Source organism: Amblyraja radiata, chromosome 4 (assembly GCF_010909765.2).
Source record: "Amblyraja radiata isolate CabotCenter1 chromosome 4, sAmbRad1.1.pri, whole genome shotgun sequence".
Classification (NCBI taxonomy): Eukaryota; Metazoa; Chordata; class Chondrichthyes; order Rajiformes; family Rajidae; genus Amblyraja; species Amblyraja radiata.
In genome coordinates this window covers 121,525,216-121,535,991 of record NC_045959.1, presented here as the reverse complement: position 1 = coordinate 121,535,991, position 10,776 = coordinate 121,525,216, and the positions used below count along the sequence as shown (strand labels likewise).

General features: G+C 47.1%; 1 protein-coding gene across 1 annotated transcript in view; it reads right to left on the bottom strand.

Annotated features, from left to right (window-relative positions):
* Positions 1–1,216: 1,216 nt before the first annotated feature.
* The window catches only part of tg (thyroglobulin), a 161,389-nt gene continuing 151,829 nt past the window's right edge, over positions 1,217–10,776 (bottom strand). Inside the window, exons 45-47 of the mRNA XM_033020435.1 lie at positions 5,235–5,369; positions 2,703–2,896; positions 1,217–1,392 (exon numbers count right to left, since the gene is read on the bottom strand). Coding sequence (XP_032876326.1) covers positions 1,322–1,392; positions 2,703–2,896; positions 5,235–5,369 — 400 coding nt within the window. The 3' untranslated portion in view covers positions 1,217–1,321. The remainder of the gene's footprint in view (positions 1,393–2,702; positions 2,897–5,234; positions 5,370–10,776) is intronic.

The window sequence follows — 10,776 nt, the reverse complement described above, 5'->3', positions numbered from 1 at the left end:
ACCCTGTACCTCAGTACACATGATAATAAACTGCACTCTACCCCTCCACCATACCTCACTGTACCTCCCTCATTTATCAGCTACTTAAAACATGATTCATTTCTGATAATACGGTGGCGTAGCTGCCTCACAGAGCCAGAGACCCGGGTTCGATCCTGACCTCGGGTGCTGTCTGTGTGGAGTTTACACGTTCTTCCCGTGACCGCGTGGGTTTTCTCCGGGTGCCCCGGTTTCCTCCCACATCGTGCAGGATTGTAGGTTAATCGGCCCCTCTGTAAATTGCCCCCTAGTGTGTAGGGAGTGGATGAGGAAGTGGGATAACACGGAACTAGTGTGAACGGGTGATCGATGGTCAGCATGGACTCGATGGGCCAAAGGGCCTGATTCCGTGCTGTAGATCTAAACTAAACTCCCAGAGCTGACGGAATGTGATCTGTGAGTTTCACGTGCTCCACCTCTCACAGCAGACGCTGGGGGGGGTTTGTGTCTATAAATAAAAGACATGTTCATTAGCTGCTTTTCACTAACAAGACAAATGCTCAGATCTTATTTCACCTATTCTTCTCTTCAGTCAATTAATTTGTTGTTAGAATCTATCAAATAAACTTAGTAATCCACTGTTTTACAACATAGTCCATCTGTTCCAAGACACAGCGTGCTGGAGTAACACAGCGGGCGAGGCAGCATCATTCCTTTAGTTTAGTTTATAGATGCAGCGTGGATACAGGCCCATCAGCCCACCGAGTCCATGCCGACCAGCGATCCCCGTACACTAACACTATCCTACACACACTAGGGTCAATTTGCAATTTTACCAGCTAATTAACCTACAAACCTGCACGTCTTTGTAGTGTGGGAGGAAACCGGAGCACGTGGAGAAAACCCACGCGGTCACGGGGAGAACGTACAAACTCCGTACAGACAGCACCCGTGGTCAGGTTCGAAGTTGTGTGTGTGGCGCTGTGAGGCAGCAACTCTAGCACTGCGCCACCATGCCACCGTCTCTGGAGAACATGCATAGGTGAGAGAATTTCACTGGGCAGTTGTATATACGACAGATAAAGCACCATCTGCCTGTCAACACCCCTCACCCCCTGTTCATCTATTGTTTTGTACGTTAACCTATATCTGGAGAATTCAATGTTGAATGCTGCACTGTCGGGCTGCATCTTCCCAATGCTGGTGCTGAGGTAAAGGAGCAGACAGGAGTCACAAATGTTTCATGATAGCTTTATTTCACTATATTCTACTCTCTCCTGTGTATTTACATTCTTCAGGTCAATCAGAATCAGTCTGAATCCTCCGTTAGTTATAAGCATCTTTAGATTGTGGTTGGCGTTGTGAGCACAGGCTCATCTTGGACATCACTTGTCTTGTTGTCCATGACGTTGCCTGAAATACAAACAGTGCGTTAGTGTCAGGAGGCAGAGTGCAGGTGGCTGGGCTCAGTGGCACAGTGATCACATCGCAGGAGGTCGGCGACTTTCACTGGAAGTGATGGAACTCGCAGACAGAAACATTTCAAGTGGTTTCGTGCACCCGGCTCCAGGATCATTGATCGTATTCAGCATTTTAACGTTAACTTTCTCCGACACATTCTGGCTCAAGCCTCCGTTACTCTCACATAAACCGTTCACAGTGGAAATAGATACTTGGTGTGATAACAACAAAGATGCATGGTTGTGTGCCCACTGATTCATGTATGACCACTGATACATGTATGCCCACTGATACATGTATGCCCACTGATACATGTATGACCACTGATACATGTATGCCCACTGATTCATGTATGCCCACTGATTCATGTATGACCACTGATACATGTATGCCCACTGATACATGTATGCCCACTGATTCATGTATGACCACTGATACATGTATGCCCACTGATACATGTATGCCCACTGATATATGTATGCCCACTGATACATGTATGCCCACTGATACATGTATGACCATTGATGCATGGTTGTATGGCCACTGATGCATGTATGACCACTGATGCATGTATGACCACTGATGCATGTATGACCACTGATGCTGATGCATGGTTGTATGACCACTGATGCATGTATGACCACTGATACATGTATGACCACTGATACATGTATGACCACTGATGCATGTATGACCACTGATACATGTATGACCACTGATACATGTATGACCATTGATGCATGTATGACCACTGATGCATGCGTGACCACTGATGCATGTATGACCACTGATACATGTATGACCACCGATGCATGTATGACCACTGATGCATAGCTGTACGACAGGGGTGGGCAACCTTGTTCTGCATAGGGGCCGGGGCGTACGTCTGAGTGGATGGCGGGCCACATCTATCACGTGTACACATGGATCCCACCCCCAACCCGCCCCGGATGGCAGGCATGAAATCACGTGTTCACAGAAGGTAGACAATAATGCTGGATAAACTCAGCGGGTGAGGCAGCCTCATGCAATCCTTGCATGCCTCACCCGCTGAGTTCCTCCAGCATTTTGTATCTATCTCCGGTGTAAAGCAGCATCTACAGCTCCTCCCTGCACCAACAGGAGATGTATCCATTGGGAGATGTTGCATGGTACAGTGTTGGGAGCAGCGGGGAATGACTGGGAGATCGGAAGGAGATTGCAGAGATGATGGAAGACAAAGGCTGGCGATCGGTTGGACATGGAGATATTGCAAGCTTTACCTGCAGCAGCCCGGAGCTTCGGCACCAGCTCGCTCCAGAACAGACACTCCTGGCTCTTCAACCCATTCTTATTCTGCAGGGACATTTCAAATTGTTTGTAGTTTCCACCATCCACATTGTGTAAATAGCTGGGCCACAGAGGCAGAGTCTCGTCCACAGCTCTCCTGGAGAAGGTGAAGGCCAGGTTGGGGTTGCTAACAATACAGAATTAGACAAGAATAAAGCACAGGGTTAATATGATGAACACAAACTATCAGGGATGCCTGCCCACATATAGAATGTCCACGAGTCACAGGAGCAGAATCAGGCCACTCGACCCATCCAGTAATATATGATGAGCGTTTGTCGGCACTGGGCCTGTACTCACTGGAGTTTAGAATAATGAGGGGGGACCTCATTGAAACGTACAGAATAGTGAAAGGCTTGGATAGAGTGGATGTGGAGAGGATGCTTCCACTAGTGGGAGAGTCTAGGACTAGAGGTCACAGCCTCAGAATTAAAGGGCATACCTTTAGGAAGGAGAAGAGGAGGAATTTCTTTAGTCAGAGGGTGGTGAATCTGTGGAATTCTTTGCCACAGACGGCTGTGGAGGCCAAGTCAGTGGATATTTTTAAGGCAGAGATAGATAGATTCTTGATCAGTACGGGTGTCAGAGGTTATGGGGAGAAGGCAGGAGAATGGGGTTAGGAGGCAGAGAGAGATCAGCCATGATTGAATGGCGGAGTAGACTTGATGGGCCGAATGGTCTGATTCTACCCCTATGACTTAAAGGTATGAGTCTACTCCGTCATGGATGATCTATCTCTCCTAACCCATTCTCCTGCCTTCTCCTCAATTGGCAGACCAATTTCCCTCCTGAGATAAATAAAGTTCTATCGTATCAAAGTAACATGAGCAAATTTGCAGATGACACAAAGCTGGGTGGCAGTGTGAATTGTGAGGAGGATGCTATGAGAATGCAGGGTGACTTGGACAGGTTGGGTGAGTGGGCAGATGCTTGGCAGATGAAGTTTAATGTGGATAAATGTGAGGTTATCCACTTTGGTAGCAAAAACAGGAAGGCAGATTATTATCTAAATGGCGTCACGTTGGGAAAAGGGGAAGTACAACGGGATCTGGGGGTCCTTGTTCATCAGTCTATGAAAGTAAGCATGCAGGTACAGCAGGCAGTGAAGAAAGCAAATGGCATGTTGGTATTTACAACAAGAGGAGTCGAGTATAGGACCAAAGAGGTCCTTCTGCAGTTGTACAGAGCCCTAGTGAGACTACACCTGGAGCATTGTGTGCAGTTTTGGTCCCCTAATTTGAGGAAGGACATTCTTGCTATTGACGGAGTGCAGCGTAGGTTTACAAGGTTAATTCCCGGGATGGCGGGACTGTCATATGCTGAGAGAATGGAGCGGCTGGGCTTGTACATTCTGGAGTTTAGAAGGATGAGAGGGAATCTCATTGAAACATATAAGATTATTAAAGGTTTGGACATGCTAGAGGCAGGAAACATGTTCCCGATGTTGGGGGAGTCCAGAACCAGGGGCCACAGTTTGAGAATAAGGGGTAAGCCATTTAGAACGGAGACGAGGAAACACTTTTTCTCACAGAGAGTTGTGAGTCTGTGGAATTCTCTGCCTCAGAGGGCGGTGGAGCCCGGTTCTCTGGATGCTTTCAAGAGAGAGCTAGATAGGGCTCTTAGAAATAGCGGAGTAAAGGCATATGGGGAGAAGGCAGGAACGGGGTACTGATTGTGGATGATCAGCCATGATCACATTGAATTGCAGTGCTGGCTCGAAGGGCCAAATGGCCTACTCCTGCACCTATTGTCTATTGTCTGTTGTCTATTTATTTTGCAAATTTTACATAATAGTTTCCTTAGATAATTCACTGCAGGATTCGATCAATAAAAAGTGAAGAATGGGTTTGTAGCGATTCCATATTGGTCTGTTCTCCGTGAATGCAAAGTGATCATCCATGAAGACTTGATTTGTTGGTTGGCAGTATTGTAGAGAATAGTCTCAGTGTTGAAATGAATGCTGATGTCCTTTTATAGACTATCGTTACTTCTCTCCTCTCTCTCTTGCTGTACTTCCTTTACACTTTGGCTCTCTCTAAACCTCCCCACCAGTTGTCCTCCACACCCCTGTGGCATAGAAACATAGAGAAACATAGACAATAGAGGCATGAGTAGGTCATTCAGCCCTTCGAGCCAGCACCGCCATTCAATATGATCACAGCTGATCATCCCCAATCAGTGCCCCGTTCCTTCCTTCTCCCCATATCCCTTGATACCTTTAGCCCAAAGAGATTCTTCTTCTTGTGTATGGCGTGCACAGCCTAAAGTTGTAGGACAACTTGTTCTATTTGATCTTATTTGATTGTGCACGCCGGGTTGATTGCATTCGTCGAAACAGGGCGGACCATGTGAAGGTTGCATTCTCCCCCCCCAGCCCAAAGAGCTAAGTCTAACTCTCTCTTGTAAATCTGTCATCTGCCGTCTATCCCAGCGTTGGGTGTGTGATGGATGGAGATTCTACTCACCCTGATTTGACAAAGTTGGTGACGTACTGCATGAGGGCGAGCGACAGGTGTTGTTCCTGGTCCGTGAACACCCGGTGTGAATCGGGATGGAGCGGAAACCCAAAGATGAACTGGAGCTCCGACGAAAGACTCGAACTGAAACAGGAGGAGAAGATATTGCTGTCTCTGTGGAGTGTGCTCTGTCAATCAACCAGGCCGTTTAAATATTCATCTTTACGGATGATACAAAAATAGGTGGAAGGGCAGGTAGTGTAGAGAAAGCAGGGACTCTGCAGAAGGACTTGGACAGGTTGGGAGAGTGGGCAGAGAAGTGGCAGATGGAATATAGTGTCGCAAAGTGTGGAGCCATGCATGTTGGTCGTAGGAATAAAGGCGTAGACTACTTTCTAAATGGGGGGAGAATCCAGAAATCGGAGATGCAAAGGGACTTGGGAGCTGGTGCAGGATTCCCAAAATGTTAATCTGCAAGTTGAATCGGCAATAAAGAAAGCAAACTCAATGCTAGCATTTATTTCAAGAGGGCTTGTATACAAATACAGGGATGTAATGCTGGGGCTCTATAAGGCGCTGGTCAGGCCGCATTTGGAATATTGTGAGCAATTATGGGCCCCGTATCTGAGGAAGGATGTGCTGGCTCTGGAGAGGGTCCAGAGGAGGTTTACAAGAATGATCCCAGGAATTAGTGGGTTAACATATGATGAGTGTTTGTCGGCACTGGGCCTGTACTCGCTGGAGTTTAGAAGAATGAGGGGGGACCTCATTGAAACATACAGAATCGTGAAAGGCTTGGATAGAGTGGATGTGGAGAGGATGTTTCCACTAGTGGGAGAGTCTAGGACTAGATGTCATAGCCTCAGAATTAAAGGACTTTCTTGTAGGAATTTTTCTAGTCAGAGGGTGATGAATTTGTGGAATTCTTTGCCACAGAAAGCTGTGGAGGCCAAGTCAGTGGATATTTTTAAGGCAGAGATAGATAGATTCTTGATTAGTGCGGGTGTCAGGGGTTATGGGGAGAAGGCAGAAGAATGGGGTTAGGAGGGAGAGATAGATCAGCCATGATTGAATGGCGGAGTAGACTTGATGGGCCGAATGGTCTAATTCTTCTCCTATCACATATGACCTAAGGAAGAGTATTAATAGACCACAAGAAGACACAGAAGGTCCTGATCATCACATAGGCCAGGTTTCTGCAGAGGGGACATTGATGATTCCATCACTGGTTTACTAGTGAATACAAGAAGACACAGAGTGCTGGAGTAACTCAGCGGGTCAGGCAGCATCTGTGGAGAACATGGATAGGTGACGTTTCACAGAGTGCTGGAGTAACTCAGCGGGTCAGGCAGCATCTGTGGAGAACATGGATAGGTGACGTTTCACAGAGTGCTGGAGTAACTCAGCGGGTCAGGCAGCATCTGTGGAGAACATGCTTCAGACTGCAGAAGGGTCCTGACCCGAATAGTCACCTATCCATGTTCCCCTGGACTGGCCCACATCTCTCTAAACCGATTGCCAGCGGGATCGGCAATGATAATGGTCTTTGCGACGATTACTTTCAAACTTGGCAGGAAACATGAATCTCCAAGATTAGTTTCTTAAAACAGATAATGGAAACTTCCGGAGATTGAGAGCTTTTTGGAAAAGAATTACACTGAATCTACGAGGAAACTCAACATATGTGTTGTGTTAAACAGCTTGCACCCCCTCCCCCATCCCACACAACCCCATCCCCCTATCCCACCCTAACCCCTCCCAACTGCACCGCGCCCCTCCCCATCCCACACACACACACACACACACACACACACACACACACACACACACACACACACACCCACACACCCACACACACCCACACACACACACACACACACACACACACTACCCCCCTCCCCCCCCACACACACACACCACCCCCCCACACACATACCCACACCCACACACACACACACACACCCACACACACACACACACCACCACACGGACACGTGTCTTGGAATCTTGCTGGTTGAAGGGAACTTTGTTCCACATGAATAATGGTTTATGGACATGCCTGCAGTTTCAAAAACAAATTGCTCTTCCAGGCCGGTTTCTTTCCAGAGCCACTGAAGCCACTCAGTAGCTGATCAATTCCATGCGCCTCTTGAAACAAGGATCACGACATCGTTCCTGCTGACTGGCTTCATTACACTGAGTTGCAACTTCATGCTAAATATGATTCATCTCTGGAACCTTGCTGAAGCACAGACTCGTACACCGTCAGGTCACCACATTGTTTGTGTTCATCTTAGTCGTCAACAGCAAGTCACCGAGAGATTTGAAACAATGGTCCTGTGTCGAGTTCTCACACTCCATCTCCGAACCGCTCCTGTTTGAATGCAACGGCCAAACGAGCGGCGTGGACATAGTCCGCAGAGAGAGGGCACAGAATCAGAGGTGGCTAAAGGCAGGACAGAAGCACGACTCGGAGAGCAGGCCCCAAGGAAGACGTTGTAGATGGGACTGCAATAGCTGCAGGTGCACCTCCATGTGAAGTGAAAGATAAACACATTTTGGAACAGATCCAAATAAACGACAGGATGATGAAGTGTCCCCCATGTTCAAACCAGGGCTGATCATCAAATCAACATTTCTGGAACTTTCCAGCTCATGGAAAATATACTCCAATTATTGCGTTTTTTGTCAATCCTAACCCACTGAAATATGGTGTTTAAGAAGGAACTGCAGATGCTGGAAAATCGAAGGTACACAAAAATGCTGGAGAAACTCAGCGGGTGCAGCAGCATCTATGGAGCGAAGGAAATAGGCAACGTTTCGGGCCGAAACTCTTCTTCAGACTGATAGGGGGTAGAAGGAACTGCAGATGCTGGTGAAATATGGTGATGGTGTACACGAACTCCAGCCTCCCAGACTACAGTTACCTATCATTCCTAAACCTCCTGGGCAGATGTCATCTCCATGTCCCCACACTCATCCCTGGAACATCTGGAGAACAAGGACACCTATGGCAGATCCTATTGATCAGCTGTAGCTCCGCCCAACATCATGATCTCCAAACATGTGGATCTAGGGGATCTTCACTACATACTCCCACTTCCATCTTCATTTGTCCTAGTTGGAATCACTCCAAACACACGTCACCCTCCCCCATACACCTGAGGTGAGAGGGGCAAAGTGTAAAGGAGATGTGTGTGGCAGGTGTTTTACACAGAGGGTGGTGGGTGCCTGGAACACACTGCCAGGGGTGGTGGTGGAGGCAGATATGCTAGTGGTGTTACATCTAAGAGTCTTTAACCTTTAGACAGGCACATGGATATGCAGCGAATATGGATCACGTGTAGGTCTTGGCATCATGTTCAGCACGGATATTGTGGGCTGAAGGGCCTGTTCATGTGCTGTACTGCTCTATATGCTATGTAATGACATTGAAGACCGTGGCCAAAGGAATGGCCAGTATTCCCTGTGGCTGTTGTCCTCGTGTGTTAATCTGTGTAATCTGTAATGCTGCACTCCCAGTGAATGGGGCAACCTTACACAGAGTGCTGGAGTAACTCAGCGGGTCAGGCAGCATCTGTGGAGAACATGGATAGGTGACGTTACACAGAGTGCTGGAGTAACTCAGCGGGTCAGGCAGCATCTGTGGAGAACATGGATAGGTGACGTTTCACAGAGTGCTGGAGTAACTCAGCGGGTCAGGCAGCATCTGTGGAGAACATGGATAGGTGACGTTTCACAGAGTGCTGGAGTAACTCAGTGGGTCAGGCAGCATCTCTGGAGAGAAGGAATGGGTGATGTTTTGGGTCGAAACCTTTCCTCAGGCTTCCCTTCTCACCAGAGATGCTGCCTGTCCCGCTGAGTTACTCCAGCATTTTGTGTCAATTTTTGATTTAAACCAGCATCAGCAGTTGTTTCCTACACATCCACAATCCTGACTATTGAAGCAACCCACTTTGTCAACTGGTTTATGTCTGATGTACTGATTTGAATCTTTTATCTTGCCCATGCCATTAATCAATTTTAATGTGATATTCCCAGAGTTAGAATTCCCGGAATGAATCCCCAGGAAGAGTGAAGTCATTCTGAGAGTGAATGTTTCACATGAGAGGCTTCCAGTTTCTGGGCCTCTGCCACACATTCCAGCAACACTTTGCATCCTTCAGTGGCCCTCAGAATGCCGGAATATTCAGTGCACAACTTTTATTGCACCATGCAGTTGAAGTATTTTCTGTCGTGGAGTGATGTACGTTTCCCAGCCGCTGGGAATCTCGGGGATGAAAATGGTAATTTCTGGCCTGAATCTTCTTCAGATTGTTGCGTGAGGAGTGAATGGATGATAGACTGAAGAAGAAGCCCTGAAGAAGATAGATTGGTCTAAAGATGGGTCCTGACCCGCTGAGTTACTCCAGCACTCTGTGTCTTTTTTTGTAAACCATCACGTGCAGTTCCTCGCGTTCTGGGACCTCACTCCGATGTTTCACTGTAATCCTCCTCTCCCTGCCACTGACTAAAGCACAGACACTCTTCCTCTCTGTCCGATGTGAGGGATATTAATATAAAAGTGTATACAATCCCACTGTTAGCTTGGTGTAACCAAAGTGGGAACATGCTGAACCTGTAGGGTTATGAGTTGCACTGTTGGGGTGGAGAGTTGATTTAGTTCAGGGATTTATCCATGATCTGAACATTGAGTTACTTTAGCACCAGGCCATCATTCCACAGAGGCCTCATTCACAACCACATCCATCCAACCTCAGAAGGAAAACACTATTTAACTTTATTTATGGTTCCTACTCTGATATATTTAGACATCGTGCCACCATCCTTCATTGGGAATAGTGGATAGAGTTGAAATCAGACCTCAAATGATATTTATAGAAGGTTGGCCTATTTTACTTGCCGCCTTCGAGAGGCCAGATAGTCACTGATATTCACTGTTGTGTGAAACAAGGTTTCTTTGCTAAAGTAAGATGCAGCTGTGATGAACGATGCCAGCTGTAGTCAGTGTGGAAGGTAGGACATCCATGAAAGTTGCAAGCTATGTATGGGGCAGAGCTAAGAGCAGAACCTGGTAGTAATGGGCAAGTGTTCATCTGTCCACAAACACCACACAACAACCATCCCTGGTCATTATACAATTGGTGGGTGTAGCTACTTGAGGTTTCTCATGTGTTGCTTCATCTAAACCCATCCATTTACTCCTTGTGTCGAGTTCCAGACATTCTGCATCACATTCGTTTATTAGAAAAAGATACTTAACGAAAGTCTGTCAAACTCATTCTGCAAACGTTAATGAACCCCACAGCTTCATGAGGTCATAAGGTCACGTGATAGGAGCAGAATTAGGCCATTCGGCCCATCAAGTCTACTCCGCCATTCAATCATTGCTGATCTATCTCTCCCTCATAACCCCATTCTCCTGCCTTCTCACCATAACCCCTGATACCTGTACTGATCAAGAATCTATCTATCTCTGCCTTAAATATATCCACTGATTTGGCCTCCACAGCCGTGGAAAAGAATTCCACAGATTCACCACCCTCTGACT